The 18,180-nt window shown below is 38.9% G+C and overlaps 1 protein-coding gene across 5 annotated transcripts in view; it reads left to right on the plus strand.

Moving 5' to 3' along the window:
- Nucleotides 1-301: 301 nt before the first annotated feature.
- EYA1 (EYA transcriptional coactivator and phosphatase 1) overlaps nucleotides 302-18,180 on the plus strand; it is a gene marked incomplete at both ends in the record, with an annotated part of 153,263 nt that continues 135,384 nt past the window's right edge. For all 5 annotated transcript variants that reach the window (XM_080339673.1, XM_080339674.1, XM_080339675.1 and 2 more), the window contains one exon: nucleotides 302-334. In XM_080339673.1, coding sequence (XP_080195799.1) covers nucleotides 302-334 — 33 coding nt within the window. The remainder of the gene's footprint in view (nucleotides 335-18,180) is intronic.

Consider the following 18,180-nt stretch of genomic DNA (forward strand, 5'->3'; position numbering starts at 1 on the left):
ACAGCGAGCACAACGGGACTCTCGCCGCCTGCTTTTGGTTCACGTGGATTTGCAATAAACAGCTCTGCTATATGTTTATTTTCAAGATGAATTCAATTCATCAAAGATAACTGCTCCCAACTTGTGAATACTTGTTCCTTAAAGGAAAGCTGCAGATGTAAAGATCAGCTCTTAATTTCATGCCAACAAATTAATACGGCACTGTGGTGCTGTCTTTTCCACAGGTGTGCATGTGTATTAGGACTGTCTGAGCCTCACTGTAACTGATAGCCTGTATATAACTTGGAAGAAGAAATCTTCAATGGAAGACCCCCAGGGAATAAATGGGAAGTCTGTAAGTAAACGACTTGTCAGTCCTGAGAAAATAGTTACGGCTTTTAAAGGGGTAATTATTTTTGTTGCAACCAAGTGACTGGAAAGTTTTAGAAAGCTACATGTACTTTTAGTGACTGGAAGAAGCAGTGAATGATGAAATTCATTGAGAGGTGGATGTTTATGCTAATGCTACAGAAAATAGGTATGGATTTAAAACTATTTGTCTTCAGTGATTCATATTACAAAGCGATAGTGTTGCTTCCTCTAAGAAATATACACCTTGCTGCATTTATATTGTTAATATTTTGATCTGTTGGAGAGTTTTCTCCTGTTATTTGAAGTTATTTCTTTGCCTGTGTGGATGTGTGTAAATATTGTTCCTGGGTGAAATGGGTGCAAATCCTAGCTACAGAGTCTTACGAACAGTGGCAAAATTTGTGTTTTGTTTTTTTTTTTAAAGTCTTTAGCAGCATTATTGTTTCTTGTAAATGCCTGTTTATAAAGTTACAATAGTAAAAAATTTTTCAAACTATCAGACATGGTTAATAATGTTTTAAAACAATATTTCATGCACAGTCAAATGATGTATGTGTGTGTGTGCGTGTGTGTGTGTGTGTGTGTGTTACAGATTTATTAGTTTAGTTTGTAATATCATTCTTGGCACTCAGTGAACATTGAAATGCTACATATATATTTTTATTCTGGATTGTTTTAACAGAAACAGTGCACATTGAAATTGCCTTACTCTTACCAGTTGTAAAAGAGTTCCAAAAACTACTATTTAGTAAATTTGATTAGATTTATTTCCTGCATTTTTTTCTCATTTGTTTTCTACATTTGACAGTATTCTGCATCATCTCTTTCTGTTGCACTTGTATATCCAGTTTCCCTAATACTTGTGTTAGTTTTTCACGTAGCAACAGAGTAGAAAGAACTAAGCCACCTAATAATAAGCCTGTTGTGTTGGGTGTTTTTGTTACACTTCTCCTCTAGTGTCATTTTTACTGTCTGAAGCAATATGGCTTTGATTATTTTCCAATGTTCATTTGTTCCAGTCTGTCTCTATGCGTATGTTTGGGTATTTATTCATCGCTGCTACAGCAATATGCGAAAAGGACCAATTCACTCCTCAAGAAAGGAGTGGCCATGGTTACCGACTGGTGCTAAACAGGGATGGTTGGTCCTTTTTGCAGTTGCAGTCCCAGAGCTTTCAGCACCACCCAAGCCCAGTCCTTGTTCTGTTCAGGATCAGGCTTTCCTCTATGCACGAAAAGCCTTTCCCTGAAGCCGTCGGGATTTTCTGCGGCTCCGATTGCAATACTGCCTCTCTGTGTGCTCAGTATATCCCAGGCTTCATGTGCTGCAGTGGGTTTGGGTCGGGTAATTGTATGCTGGAGCTGTATGTAATGACAAATGTAACTGTCGCTTAACATAACAGGAGAATTAAGGGAAATATTTGTTCATGGTTTGGCACTACCAGCACTCCTGTTGGGGTTATTCATTCCATTCCTTCTTTTCACCACTTAGTCCAGAGAGCCTGTAAAACACTTCATCTGCTCAGAATTTCCTTTCACATTACCCAAGTGGGTGGTAGTTGTGGATGCTATCGGGATTATCAAAATCTAAACCAGTAACTGCTGAATAGACTTGCTGCATCAACAGACACTTAGGCTTCTCTAACTGTGAGAGCCCGAAGGTATATGACACAGGGCAGAAGCAGTATTGTGGGCTGTGACTCTTTTGATTGCTGTGTCATTGGATAGGTTGAAAATTGGGATATTAAACTGATGAATCAAATCCTGCAATTAGGCTCCTTTTTAATTCATTCGTAATTGGACAGGCTGGTGTGTTTGCAACAGTCAGTTGACCAACACAGAAGTTTCTTAAAAGCAACAGTCAGAAGACAAAATAGTCTCTGTGAAAATAAAGATGTCATGAGCACTATTTTTGTTTATTCTGCTCTTTGTGTATGCATACAAGAAAGAAAGAAAGAGGGTGAGAGACAGATTAACACTCTGCAATTACAACACAGAAACCAAAAGACATTTAGGATTTAAGATTCCAAACACATGTAGCTACTCATAAAAGCTGGTGGTAGTCCATGGGAAAAGAAGAAAACTTTTCTACAAGCACTGGTTGAAACACACTTTTATTTTGGAACTGGCCCATAAAAACTATGCTGTGGAAGCAATTTCAGGTACAGAAGGGTAAGGGAAGAGCTTTATTCAGCAACTGAAAATTTAAGGTGTATAATGTTTTAGGAAAACAGAGCTAGATGGACAACAGAGGCAGCACCAGGAGTAGAAGAAAGGAAAATGAAAGAAGTTTATCAGACAATACTGAGGAAAATAGACGGATATGTACTTTGCCATTTTTTGGCCAAGATTTCTCTGTTGAGAAAGAGGGTGATCTTTACATGGTAATGCAGCCTGTCAGTGTTAATGTGCACAAAAGGATACCATAGTAAGCCCAGTAGGCCAACTTCTGCTCTCTATTACATTCATACAGCTGAGAGGGCATTTTAGCATCTAAGCAAACTTACGTCACTTGGAGAAATGATCCTAATGGTACTTTTGTGTTTGGTTCACTTTGTGTTGGAATGGACTTGCAAACTTGTGCTTGCAAACTTGAATGCTACATCTGCCTCTGCCTTTCTTTTACTAGGTGCCTAAGAAAGAAGCATAACACAAAACTGAGGCTGGCTAGACAGAAGATATTGGTCTATTATTCTGCCTGAAAAAGCCATTGGTGTTCCATTTCTTTCTTTCCAAGTCCAAAAAGGCTTATTTGTTAATGATATATGCAGCTATTAAAGATGTTCCACTCATGTTTTATTAAGCTAAACCAGGAGTTCTTGAATATTTGTAAGCAGTGGGTTGTTTTCAGTTTGCATCTCTGTATTAAGAAATTGGTTGTTGATTTCAGCCCAATTTGTCAGTGACACAGAGATCTCAGTGATAACTGGGAAGCCCTGTTGACTCTCTTAAAGGACAAGAGGCCTTGCAGAGGGATCTAAATAGACCGGAGCATCAGGCAATGATAAATGGGATGAAATTTAACAAGTCCAAATGCTGGATCCTGCACCTGGGATGGAGTAATGCCAAACACAGGTATAAATTGAGAGTACCTAGAGAGCAGCCTTACAGAAAGGGATCTGGGGGTGCTGGTCAACAGCAGCTGAATAGGAGTCAGCAGTGTGAGCCCTGGCAGCCAAGAGGACAAAGCACATCCTAGGGGGCATCAAACACAGCCTCACCAGCTGGTCGGAAGAGGTAATCACCTCTTATTATCCTGTTGTGTTCAGCATTGGTGTGGCCTCACCTTGAGTACTGTGTGAAGTTCTGGGCCCCACAATTTAAGAAGAATGTGAAGCTCCTTGAATATGTCCAGAGGAGGGCAATAAAGCTCGTGAGAGGGCTGGAAGGAAGGTCCTGTGAAGAACATCTGAGGACTTTGTGCTTGTCTCATTTGGAGAAAAGGAGTCTGAGGGGTGATCTCATTGCTCTCTACAGCTTCCTGAGGAAGGGATGTGGAGAGGGAGGTGCTGAGCTCTTTCTTCCTGGATCCAGTGATAGGACATATGGGAATGGTTTGAAGCTGCATTAGTGAAGGTTCAGACTGGACATTAGGGAACATTTCTTTACCAAGATGGTGGTCAAACCCTGAAACAGGCTTCCTAGAGAGGTGGTTCTGTCAGTGTTTAAGAACCATTTGGACAATGCCCTTAATAACATGCTTTAACTTTGGGCCAGCCTTTAAGTGGTCAGGTAGTTGGATGAGATTATCATTGTAGGTCCCTTGCAACTGAAATATTCTGTGCTATTCTAGGTTCCTACAATAGGGCTGCCTCAATGACTGGGCTGTTTCAACTCCAAGACTGTCAAAATGCCATGCTGCATACCTCATTGATCTTTCTGTGGTTGTACCTCTTAGCTGATTGACTCTGGAGCAAATCGCCAGCAGCAAATTATCATTATTTAGCTTGCGACTGAAATCTGAAAGTCTAATACACAGCAAACGTGTTCACACTTTGAAGCGCCATGCATAGGGTTGCATCTCATGCCTGATTTGCTATATCCTGCTCCAATCTCCATTTGAGTTTGTAAGTCCTGTTCTTGACCATTCTGTCAGTCATTTGCAATGAGTCCCACTGCTCACACATACCTAACAAGAAAAAACCACATCTTGCTTTAAATATTTTTGAGATGAAAATGTCAGTTTAGATGTTATAGAAATTCTGATTGTAAGGAAACTGAGAACGGGTAACAGTACACCTTATACCAAACTGATTTTTAAAAATTAATGTAAATTTTTAAAAAATAGTGCAAATTTTTAAAAATAATGTAAAATCATAATGGTAGGCTAAATCTCTACCAGTCCCAAACTTGGCATTTACATGAATATGTTGCCCTAGAAACCCTCTAGAAGCCCTAGAAACATGACGAACACTGATAGTCAGAAGATTCTGGCTTGATATGCTTGAGGTAGGCATACACTTGTGTTAGAAGTACCCCGATGGCAACTTTTTCAAAAAAACTCCAAAAAGGAATTGTAAAAGTAAGCATGTTCTTTATTTAATTTGATATGCCTGTTGATTTTTAAAAATTCATTTAAAAAAAAATCATTTTCAAGATTCAGCACAAGGAAGTTTTCACAAGTAAATATTATCATGTTTTCAGCAATTACTGTACCCCGTGGGAATATTTTGGAGGGTATTTCTTCTCCAACAGTCTCTCTTCAGAAGCAATCTTAGGTTATTATATAGAATAAAATACTTTTCCTTCCTACCCCATCCAGGTTCATAGTTGGAAATTCCCATTGCAAAATTGTACTCCAAGAAGTATTTTCAACATTGAGTGTTTTCGATGATTGACTTTGCCCATCTGGAAAACAGAGCGAAGACTCGGAGGCCCTCAGCAGTCAAGTTAGATCCAAACACTGTGCACCCAATGAGCCAAGAAAGGAGGTGCTCCTAGTCTGCTTCAGCAGTTAATCTTCTCCAATTCCCCCTGCAGCCCACAAACCTCAGTTTTCGGTCAGTGCTCTGGGCTGCCTAACTGCATACTTCCAGCTTCTTGCTCCTCCTCACTGCTCGCCGGACCCCTCTCCTGCTTACCCCATGCCGTGTATCAGACAGTGGTGCTTGCACTGAGAATTCACTTTATTCCTTTGCTAATGGAAAGATGCACAGCAAGGAGTTGGTTTCAGCAATAAAAGGAAGGAAAAAGAAACCACCCCCAAGAAAAAAAATCAAGCCAGCACCAAAACCCAAACCCAAAACAACAAAACCAAACAAAACCAAAAAAAAAAACCAAGAAACATCCAGCACCTGGCTGCAGCAAAATAATGAATTTTGCAGCAAACATGCGAGATTCTGTGGAATCTTGGAAAAATGCCAGACTCCACGACCACAGAAATGCTGAGTCCATGGGGCCCAGAGAGAGATGGCTGGGGCAGTTCACATCTCTCTGTCTTTGTTTCAAGCTCTTTGCAGTCTTACTGAGGCATCAGATTTCACTCTCTTCACATTTTCAAGGTTATCTTTCCTACCAGAAGAGCTAGAAAGTTCATTTTGTTTTGAGGTGAGCCAAGATTTGGCAGTGTGGCTCACCAGCCAGGGAGCAGTTTCAGAGGCCACTGCTGTGGCAATGGCATGGTTTTGCCTGTGGGCATGGCTGGTGACAGCCTAACAAACTCTTTGTTTGAGCAACGTCCTTGTGTCGTGCCACCACATTATCCGTCACATGAGAGGACAAAGTCTAGTAGGAAAATAGGTGAAAATACACATATTTTACCTTCAGTTGAAAACTCTTAGCATCATCACCTGTGAAAATCATATATATTGGTGCTACCTTATTTTGTCTCAAAGGCTGGCACAGCACTGTACTCTCTTTTGCATTCCCTTGGTATTCTGAAGAAATGTGTAACGTGCTTCCTTTTTGGAAAGCTTTGCAATAACCAACAAGCACCGCACAATTGCAATCTGTAACTGAGCCTATAAAATGTAATTGCCCACACCCTTCCCACACCCCTTCCCCTCTCTATTTGCAATTGGTAGGATATTGGAAACATAAGCCACAAAACCCACTTATAACACTTGGTAAGTGTCAAAAATAATGAACATCCGGAACTAGCTGATGTATTTTAATTCCCCAAATTGAAATGAGCTGATGCAAGGCAATGTATGGTAACTGCTCAATCAGTAACTATTAGCAGAATTTTTTCTTTAAAAATATTTTTGTGAAAATACTACTGGAAATTGTAAGCTGTTTGTGGATAGTTGGAAGAACATACCTAACACACTACAAACTATTCATTTGGCTGCATTTGCAATAGCACCATGGAGGAATTCTTGTTACTTAAAATGTACTTTTCAATGTACTAATTGATGGCAGAAACCCTGCAGTGCCAAGGCAACAATGCTTGTAGCACTGACAGAAGTACTTCTGCCCACAGCTCAGAGTGTTGTGTGTATTCATAAGTCTTTGCAGAACCAGAGCCTAAATGCAGCATTCATCGTAGCTCGTATTTTTAATGAGCATTTGTAATTTTCTGTCAATGATACCAGAAACTAATCCCACCACCAGTGTAACTCTGAGTGCGTTTTCTGCACACACATCAGCACTGACATTATGGTCCCAGCCTTAGCAGAGGCACAGAGACTTTGCAGGAATTTGGTGGGGCTCTGTCAACAGATACCACCACTGATACTAGCTACAAACCCTCTTTTCCTCAAGGAGATCGATCTTTGTCTTTATTATGGTGTTTGTAGATAGCCTTATAAAAATGGTTATATATGTAGATTAAAAAAAAAAAACCAAACCATTAATCTGATTCTTTCCAACCACTATACACACATGCTGTATACACACTGTTCTGCATGAAGTATCTTCTTGAAAGTCTTGATGAAGTTGTAGCTTAGCCCTTAGCAGCAAAAAGCAAACTGCCAGTGAAGTTTATTTTCTTTTTTACTAGGTTTTCTGGACCATTGTTCTGCTCAAGAAGCCATGTTTGTTAGTTTTGGCTCTCTGACTTTTCTTCCTTAAGGATAAACTCTCCTTAGGCAGTTGTACAACTATGCACTAAAATACTGCATAGCAGTTTATTCACAGCCCAAGCTCCAGCAGAATTCAACTGTGTGACTTCCTGGCTTAAGCGGGGGTGCATCCGTAATGTAAATACCTACTTGATTTTGTGGAAAACCAGGAGGTTTTTTGTTTGTTCTTGTAAAAGATTCCTGCTGGACACTTAACTTTAAAGTTGGCATCCAGCCTTCTCTGCTGTGACTCGGATACTGATCTGATTTTGTGCTTTCATGGACATTTTTATATTTTAAAATTTTTAATTCAACATTAGCGTTGCTTACAAGCTACAGAGCAGAATAAAATCACATTACAAACATTGTAGTATTAGATTTTATCACCATTTATTTCTTCTCATCTGCCCAGGGATTTCTACATGTTCGGTAGAACTAATTTGCAGTCAGACACTGAGGTCTTCTAGAAGGCCAGCAGGCTCCACAAACTAATTTATCCAAATAACCAATCCCTCATAGGCCAACCATAGAAGGACACCAAAATGGCCTAAGCAGGCAAAGCCCCCTTTTGAAGTCTGGAATGTTTTGACTGACTTGAAACAGGCGGCAGGAATGAAGGGATAATTTTCAGTGACCCATGGGACTTTTTTGCCATTTTCAAATATTAGGTAAAACAAAGAGAAATTGCTTGTTCTAATTTAGAAAGACTTAGCAATCCGGAAGGTAACCAGACTCAGAATTAAGTACCAAGGTATAGAGCTGAAGTTTACTCAATGCATTTCGGGTTTGTATCTGAGTATATAGTATCTACACACCCACACACAGACACACTGCTTTACTTATACATGCACATACCAAGACTGTTTTTTGAATTTCACTTTTATAACGAAGCTTTAGTACAGAGTGTATCTATGCAATATTAAGCGAACTACCTGAAACACTATTCTTAAGTACATACTGTTTTTCTTGAAACAGTCATTTTTAATTAGGAGGATGTGTTCCTGTTGCTGCTTCAAAAACTGACATACTCAGATGCAAAGGCTTCCATGCCATACCTGTCTTCTCACACCCCCTGTTCTGCTGCCATTCGAGTAAGTGCAGAAATTAATATAATTTTTAAGTGAGTTTTCTAGTCTAAAGTAGTCTTGCAGACACAAAGGGGAAGTATTTTGATGCACACATAAAACCACAATTTTCTATGAACACTTCTAAGGAGAACGAGAGAGAATGTGAATATTTAGGAACAAATTCAGCTACTTGCTCTTCAGCTGCTTGAATGTGTATCTTAAAGACAGTGTGGAGCAATCTCACATACTTCAGGAACTTCTTCAGAGAGACGCTCTTGTCAATTTTTGTCTCAACTTTACCAAGCAGATTTATGTGATAGGCCCACCCCTGTATTTAACAACACTAATGACACAGACCAACTCCAGCTTTCAGCTTCATCCCCATGACATTGACTCACAGTCAAGAGGGAGATTCCAAGCAGAAAGTGTTGTCTGTAAGAAGGAATCACTAAACCCGTAGTGAAGCTTCTCTACCCATGCTTAATTGAAGTATGTTGCCTTAAAACAGTATTTTTGCAAGGACATTGGTCACCATTTTGCCATTTTCCTTCTGACATCTTTAGTAGTTCTTGGGAGCTGGACAGGTATAACACTCCCAGTTAAGGATGAGGGTAATGTCATCTCCTGCACACACACAGCATGATTACAGGCTTAGGGTTCTGCTGAGCATTGCTGCGGGTCTCATGTGCGTGTCCTCATAATTTTATGGACAGCAATTTTAAGCTGGCAGTTTAAAGTTGACTATTAAAGATCTTGGGTACTTGTTTGGGCTGTAGCTATTGCTGGTATTGTTCCTATGTACATAGCAAATTCCTCATTTTTGTTTGTTATTTTACACGGGATATTGACATAAAAGTTCCTTCTGATTTCAGATTTCTCAGAAATATTTGTTCTTAGTATTACCCAACAGTAACAGACAAATATGATAGAATGACAGAGAAATACTGTTTGAGTGTTGTTTTCAATCTTATGTATACTGACCTCATATTAGTGGATTTCAGAAGCATGATGTTTAAATTAATGTTGTTTTGGTGTGAGTGTATATATGTGTGTCTGTGTGCATGGAATGTTTTAGATTAAATTAGGTTATGTTCCATCTTTACTTGAGGAATATAATTTTGTTAGTAGTTGATAATGTTAATGCCTTGATTTTCTCATATTATGTTTACATATATGGCTACAGTAAAATCAAATTATATTTGCTGGGGGTAAGATTAGTCAGTCAAGGACCGGTTTACAGCAGAAGAAATTAAAATTCAGAGTTTGCAGGAAAGAGATGCTTCTCTATTTCTGTCTGCCTTGCTTTAGCTGTGTTGTCTAGACTGTCCTGGAAGTTGTAGACTCACTGGCCTCCCAGCACAGCACAGCAGCAGAGCCTGACAGTGAGTGTGGAGGCTTCATAGGGATTTCTTGCTATTTTTTTTCTCAATCTGTTTTAAAAGGAGTAAGTGGGAGAGTAAGACATTTCAGGCACACTTTCACGCTGTTCTTATGCAGTAGAATATTTTAAAGATATAAATTAAATGTTACATTTGGGTAAAATGAATGGGGATTAAAAAAAAAAAAAGAGAGAGCTTTTAGAGTAAGCACTACTTGGGTGCTTGTAGATTCAGGCATTTGCTCTTGCTGAATGTGTATTTAATACTGTAGATATTTTTAGGAAAGTAAGCATGATCTATTATTTATTTTATTTTTATTCTTAATAATTGGACATATTTTTCATGTTTGACCATCCTTTTAGGCCTGTAAATAATTTAAAAGATCTAAAAGTATCTCTGTATTCCAAATCAACTAGTTAAATGCTTATATGCCTTGCTTTCACCTTCAGTTATTTGTACATGAAAAAAGAATCTAAATTTAGGGATGGCCCATTTCACTTCTATTTTTCTACTCTAGGTTGAAGCATTAGACTTTTTGGGAACAAGGTATATTTAGTGGTAGGCTGATAGGTACACGAGATTTGTGTCATTTACAACAATATTTTGGAAAGAGAGAAGGTGTAAGATCTATGTTGTATTTTTCTCTGGTTTTAGTAAGGCATTGTAAAAGCAAAGTGGCACATCAAGCAGGTTTATATAGTGCAGACACTGCATAAATCCTCTGCTCAGTCCCTGGAAGGGCTGTGTACTGCCATTATGCTTTCTATAAACAGAAGACAAGCACACTGCCAAGTCGTTGCAGCACTGCACACCAGCTCTTTCTGTTCTTAGCTTGTCTTGTTTATTGTTGCTCAAAGACTGTCTTATTTGCCAGTATTCCATCCGCTTTTGATCACTGGGAGCAAAGAGTGTCTTGTACTTCTTGATAGCTGGACTCTCCATCTCAGTTTCATCTCCGTTTGCAATTTTAAGTAAAATAATTGCCTCTGATGAGTCTAATTAATTTGACAGTATTTTGATCTGACTAAAGAGAGTTAAAGACAATAGCTACTCAGAAGCAAACACTTCTGGGGCTGGACAGGATAACAGGAGCCTTGTTTTACAGCTTGAAGAACACTCAGATTTCAACTGGCAGAGAAGAGCAAAAGGTATGTAAGAGCTGTTACATTGGGTTAAACAACATAACTTAGCTTCACACCACAAAGGTGTCTCTTCCAAGCTGGAGATCCTTGTTTTCTCCTGAGGCTGGTGAGCTTTGTGTGAAAGATTCAAGATGTGAGCACTCTGGTTTTATGTTATTTTCTGGTTTACTCTGTATTTCCTTCCTAATAATTTTTAATACTATATCCACCCTTTTGACTGCCATTGGCCAGTGAGCTGTTGTTTTCAGAAAATTATTGGCAACAAACCCAAGATCTCTTTCCTGGGAACAGTAGTTAATTCAACACTTATCCTTGCTCATCCTCAGTTTGACTTGTCTTTTACTTTGCATTCATTGACATAGAATTTCACTGGCTCTTGTAGCATGTAGTCACCATGATGGCACCTCTCTGTAGGCAGCTTTGCTTTGGGCTGTCCAGTATAGTTTAGCAAATTTATAACCTTGCTGTTTGCCATCTTTTCCAGGGCATGTGTGTTTAGTTGAGCAGGTTGTTTTGGAATTCCACTAGTAACATTGTGAAAACTGTCCACTTATTCTGTTACATCCTTTAAATAGTAATTAATGACAGACCTTTTATTTTACCTTGTGACAAATTATTTAAGATCTTTTCAGTTGTGAGAGCTTTTCGGAAATCTAAATATACTACATTAACCAAATCATCCTTATCCAAATAATCATTAACTCCTTACAGAAACGCTAGAGATCTTGAAGTTATGACTTCTCTTTACAAAATCATGCTTTCTCTTCCCCATTACATCATATTCCCATATGCCTACCAATTCTCTTGTTTATTATAACAGCTGATTTGATCATGCTTCCATTGTTTTAGAGGTCTTGGGTGAATTCTTGGGTCTGAGTATTTTATGCCTCCTCATTTTGTTAATCTGCCACAGTGCTTCCCCTGCTAATACTTTGGTTTAGAGCTTTCAAGGTGTTTTCTTCTTGCATAGTGACTATCATGCAAATAATTAATTTATTAATATCTTTACTACAATGGTCTGATCGTGACTGAACATTCCTGTATTACCACAGGCAAATGTTGACTTTTCACATGTTTTCCATGAACTTTTTACATTGATCTGAGCCAATAGCATTTTTTTTCCCTGTGTTCTCCTGGGTTTATGTTTGAATCTACAGAACTTAAGACTTTTTCCAGTTTCAAGTATTTAGCTGTAACATATGGCACTTTGCCTGTATAATGTCTCTGGACCCTCAATGTTTGCTCCAGCTAAGCCTGAGTCTTCTGTGTCTCTGCACAGGTCATCTAGTACTGTACAGGTGTCCAGGGCATCTAAAATAGCACCAGAGGTCTTGTCTGGGCATCAGAATCGCTCCCAGTGTTTTTTTTATTTTATTAATCTTTTATCTACCTGTCTAGTAATTTTGTCTTTTTCTACTTCTGTTATCTTTTCAGAGTGTAGACTGAATGTACTTTTGCAGATAATTCACCTCCTACAAATGTTCACTATTTTGTATAAACAAATCCTTAGTTTAGTGAGATCCATGAATCACACATATTGTATATAAAAAATACAAAACCAGAAAATGTGTGGAATTAATTGCATCTTGGCTTCCAGGTCATACAGTTATAATGCACAGGCTTCATAACTTCCAAGAAATTATGTATTTTAAGCGTACCTACCATGTCAATTGTCAGTAGCGTGAGTATGTCTGCCAGCATGACTGAATGCGTGCTTGCACATTTGCAACCTTTTCTTATTTCTTAGGAAATGAAAAAATATAATACAGGCCGTTTCAATAAGCTGGACACAATTTTAAAAGCAGTATAAAGGGTGTTTCAAGAAGATGGAACAAATTTGAAATCAATATATCTCTGCAATCATGAACCGCCCATGAATGAAACTCTTGCCACTTGAAAGGGTGGGGCACAGAGTTTCAAATGATTACTGACAGATAACTCATTAAACTGTTTGTAAATTTTTGTGTAATTGTAACATGTTGCCATCATGAAATATACTACTTTGAATCTGGGTCCATCTTTTTGAAATGCCCTGTAGATGGTTATAGACTTTTCCTGGTTTGTATGCTATGGAAGTCTCCATAGCCCTCCTAATGTATTGGTCAAATTCTTTTTTCTTGTTTAATTATATGTTTCAGAAAGTCATCTCCCACATGGTCTTACAAAAAATTTAAATAGAAGCCTAGAAACCTCTTCAGTTTGTCTAATATGCTCTTGAAAGATTTTGCTGATTTGGTGCCTGTAGGTGGTTAGTTGTAGCCTTGCCCATGTCTGAGGCTGAGGGGATGGTGGTGTCTCCTGCTCAGGCAGACACCCTGTTATTGTCTTCTCCCTGCTAGTACCACTGGGTGCAGCCATCTCTTCCAAGTGGGAAATGCCCCTCTACTCCACTCTGGTGAGACCCCACCTGGAGTTCTCCGTGCAGCTTTGGATCGCTCAGCACAGGAAAGACATGGACCTATTGAAGAGGGGCCAGAGGAGGCCACCAAGATCATCAGAGGGGTGGAATACCTCTCCTATGAGGATAGGCTGGGAGAGTTGGGGTTGTTCAGCCTGGAGAAGAGAAGGCTCCAGAGACACCTTATTGCAGCCTTTCTGTACTTAAAAGAGGCCTATAAGAAAGATAGGGACAGACTTTTTAGAAGGGCCTGTTATGACAGGATAAGGGGTAATGATCATAAACTAGAAGAGGGGAGATTCAGGTTAGACATGAGGAATAAAGTTTTTACAATCAGGGTGGTAAAATACTGGAACAAGTTGCCCAGAGAGGTGGTAGATGCCCCATCCCTGCAGACATTCAAGGCCAGGCTGGACAGGGCTCTGAACAACCTGATCTAGTTGAAGATGTCCCTGCTCAGTGCAGGGCGTTGGACCAGATGACCTTTGAAGGTCGCTTCCAACCCAAACTATTCTATGATGAACTGAGACACATTAACAATGTGACTTCTCTTTCTGTCAAAGCTGAAACAACGACAGGATATTTCAACATTCCCAAAGCATTTTTAAAGACCTAGGATGAACAGTGTTTTAATTTTATCCTCCTACCTGTTTTGTTGAAGGTCAAGTCTCCCAACTACCTCAGGGAGAATTAGGTCACAAAACTCTGGTATGTAGACAGCATTTTTGAGACCATTTCTTTACAGCATAAATAAACACACAAATAAAGCTGCAGAACAAGCAGAGTATACGTTTTATTATTATTTGAGGGAACAGATTCTCTTTATGAATCTCCTTTATCTGTGTGAGATTTTCCAGATTTTGTTGTTGTTTCTCAGAAGCGTTCCAGGTGAGACTAGAGTGCCTATGACAATGTGTAAAGCATTTTTATTATGTGCCAATGGCTGAGAACAGAACTTACTATCCTGCATTAACTTTTACAGTGGGAGGTTTTATAATCAGTGAAAATGTGGCAGTGCAGCACTAGGGTGAGATCTGAGTAAAGCTTTTGTTTTTGTTAGAAAGAGTTGTTTGAACGATTAATTTGAAAAGATCATCACCAAAAAGAGCTCCGTTCTCCAGCTGAGAACTGAGGTGACAAAATTTTGCGTTTCACATGGTTTGCAACACATCTGATGGATGAGCTGAATAGCAAAGCTCATTACTTTGAGTAGCGAAAGTGTTGATATAGCTGTGATGAACTAAAGAAGTAAATGAGGTAAGATTTGCATGAAAAAAATGTGTCTTTTTATAAGATCAAAATGATGGAATAAGAGGTTGCAAAAATCAATTTTAGGTGCAAAAACATTCACAGCTTTTCTCACTGAATGTATTAAGTTAAAATAGAGAATAGTTTTGAAACTGAAACTCTTGGTGAATTTGTGTTGAATTTGGGTTAAGAGTTTTGACAAAAAAACCCAGAAACTGGGGGTGCTGGCATCAGTTACAAGTTGGGAAGGTGTGATTCCAGCCCCTTTTCATTCTTTCTGCTGGTGATGGTGATTTGGGAGGCATGGTCATGACTGGTGGTTTGTGTCGGAGCAGAGAGATAAATGAACACCTCGCCCTTGAGACCAAGTGTCCTCTCCACTTGATTGCAGATATTGTGAGGGAGAGGTCTGAAAGCAAACTGTTACAGATAAACAAGAGAGAAGATGGAGTTTAAATTCCAGCTCTAGCCAGATACAAGTGGGATTTATGCTCAATTTTGCATTCTTTGGGTTGTAGGATAGTCAGTTTGGTAAGAAACTCCTGCTCTAGCCACGTGCCCCACCCCTTTGTTGTCTAATCTTTTAATTACAAGGTCTTTCTCCAAAACTTTTTTCTCCCCTTGCTAGTGAAAATTCTGGCAAGTTTTGATTTTTGGTCTGACTCAGAAGGGTTAGACAGGTTTTGGGAGAGTGGGGAAATAGCCTTCCAGCAAAACTCCATATTCACAGCTGTCTTTCCACATTCTTTTTGGAACCTGCATCTCACTGACCAAGAAAAGGCAATGTTGGAAACATTTCATTATTTATGTAATATTATTTTAAGGTAAATTAGCAGCTCTGTGATTTTTTAAAAAATATATATTATTATTCTTTGTATCTACAGGAAGATGAAAGACCAGTTCTTGTAGGTGGCACAGAGAGAGGAAAGAGAAAAACAAACTATTGCTTAAAGAACTCTCAAGTTTATTTTATAGCAAGATATGGTGGAAGAGTAAATGTTGTAAGCCCATCTGTTCTAAAAGCAGTTTCTGAGAGCTGAATTACTTAATTTTTGGGAAAAAAATTCTATTAATGTTTTTTATGAAAAATAATCAATACCCTTAATAAGTAACACAGTGCCTATTTTTTCTTTTGTTTTAGTTGAACAGATGCACTAATTGAAGTTTGCCTGTAATACAGGGATATGACAAATTCAATAGATTTTTTTTTTTAGATTCGATATCATTCAACAACATTCCTGTTGTTGAATATCAGTAACTAGTGAGAGCTATTGACCCTCAGGCCTTAGGTAGTTCAGTCATCCTGGCTTCAGTGCGCACTTGAAGCCCATGCCTGCTGCACTGTTGCTGGATGAATCCTAAAGCTTGAGACAGAAAAAGTCTGCATCACCACTCCTATCCACTGTGGCTAAATCCCAAGCAAGTCACTCGGTGTGCAAGATGTGGGCTTCTGCTCTTAACTTGTGCGCTACTTTCCTTCCTCCACTTTTTTCCTCATCTTTCCCATCTTCATTGCCTTCTGTTCAAGAAAAACATCTCTTAAGTAACCAATACGATTCCTTTAGCAAGTCAGTTGTGAATCCTCAACTGGTGAAGCTGCCAAAAACTAAGCCTTACGTTGTCTGGTGCTAACATGGTTTGATAGATCTGAGAATGGCTGATACGATCATGAGCTCAACTTGGTCAACAAATTACAACTAAAAGTGTATAGGAGACACAGAAGCTGGTTTTATTTTATTTATGCTTCCCTCTCCTTATGTGACTAATTTCTTTTATCTTCAAGAATGTAAGACTAGACACCAGCAATATGGCAGCTCCAAATTCTTTTTCTGCCTCTTCCTAGACTTCTTCCAGAGAAGAGTTAATACAGTTACAGTTGGATTATAATGACACCACAAAAGTATTTTATCCTCCTCTTGAACTCTTCCATGAAATGTTTTGGCATATTTGTGTGAAGACAGTAAGAACTGTTATCAAAAGTAAAGCAGTATATAATGCTATAATGTTTTGAAAACATTCACTGCTCTTTATTAAAGGTTTAGAGAGTCTGTGTGCGGATTGTTGTCACTGAGAGGTGTGATGGTTTCTCTGTACTTGCGATGCCAAGGTGTGTATTGACTGCTTGTCGCCATGTAGTGAGTAGCATCATGTTAACGCCTTTGACTCGTCCTGGACCTCTTGGTCTATCGGATTTGTCATATCCAACACAATTTTAAGAGGCGTCCTATACAGAGCATTTCCATTCTTCTGTGTTTTACAGCTGTTATCTGCATGTCATGGCATTCAATGTGTTGTGCAGGACAAGGCTGTGGTAAGCAAATTGAGAGTGAAGAGCAAGGTAGGAACTGCACTGTGTGGTGTAATGCATGAGTGGGTAGTAAAATGCTGTGGACAATGGCTCTGAACTATATGAGAGGCAAAGATGATTTGAATAAAGTAGTTTGCTCCTTCCTTTTACCTCCAGGTGAAAGCATTCCTTCACTCACTTGCCTTTCCTACCCTTTGACTTCTCATCTTTGTTTTCACATTTTTTGGCACAGAACAGTAATTTTTTCAAGTTGAGGTTAGCACATGACCAAGGATATTACCAGCTCATGCCTAAAAAGTTATTTGTGCATCTGAGCTTTCAAGTCTTATACGACCTGCCATAAAATTAAAAATGCATGTTAAATATTTTCCCAGAATGACTTTGAGAGGTATCAGTTATATACTTATCTTCTGCTGATGAGTGCTGTGACTATTTGCTTACTGCACACTAATGCCAGGTTTACACTGATGCTTTTTAGTTTATCCTGAGTCCTTTCCTTCAGCTCTGGTACACCTTTGGCTTTCTTCCCATTCACTGTCAGCTTGTGCTAATAATAATCTGTGGATCTCAGCTGTTTTTGTGAAAAGGCCGATGCTCCTTTGGGGATTTATATTTTTCTGCACTCATCTTATTCAGTCACTGATGTTTTGTGCCACTCTGGTTTCTCACTGTCAACAGCTAAGTAGGAAAACATTATTCCCCCCAAAGTGTGCACAGGGCATTCAGCATTAGAGACAGCTGCTAGAAGTCACGTCCTTCTTGGTTTTGCTGAACAGTTGTAGATAGTGCGTGTCAAACTGACTCCTTGGTGGAGACTATGTAGTTGTTACTGCTGTTACCTAGAGAGGATTATAAACTTTTGCTATGCTTTTTATTGCAGATGGCATTTACTGTCACAATGTTCTTCTCTTAGTATTTTTCTTTTTACTGGGTTACTTGGCAAATGTTTCACGCTTAAGTATCTTTAACCCTAAATCCTTGTGAGACACCAGTTTAGAGAGTGTTTTTATTCTGCCTATAATTCTTGTGCCCCGCTGAGAAATTGTGAGTCACATGTATAAGTCCAAGAGAATTGTCAGAAACAAGTGGTGCTGACAAACCTGATGTATTTTGTACTTTAACATTTGTTTTCTGTGAGTCATTTGTACATTTGAGTGAATTAAGTGCTAAAAAGTGTTACACAGGAACTGCGTAGGTCTACCAACAAAAATAAACACGGATGTGACAAAGTGTGTGACTGTGGCGTTAGCAGAGCTGTAGAGGTTCTTGGAGGGTCTCTAAACAAGT

Source organism: Nesoenas mayeri (assembly GCF_963082525.1).
Source record: "Nesoenas mayeri genome assembly, chromosome: 2".
Taxonomy (NCBI): domain Eukaryota; kingdom Metazoa; phylum Chordata; class Aves; order Columbiformes; family Columbidae; genus Nesoenas; species Nesoenas mayeri.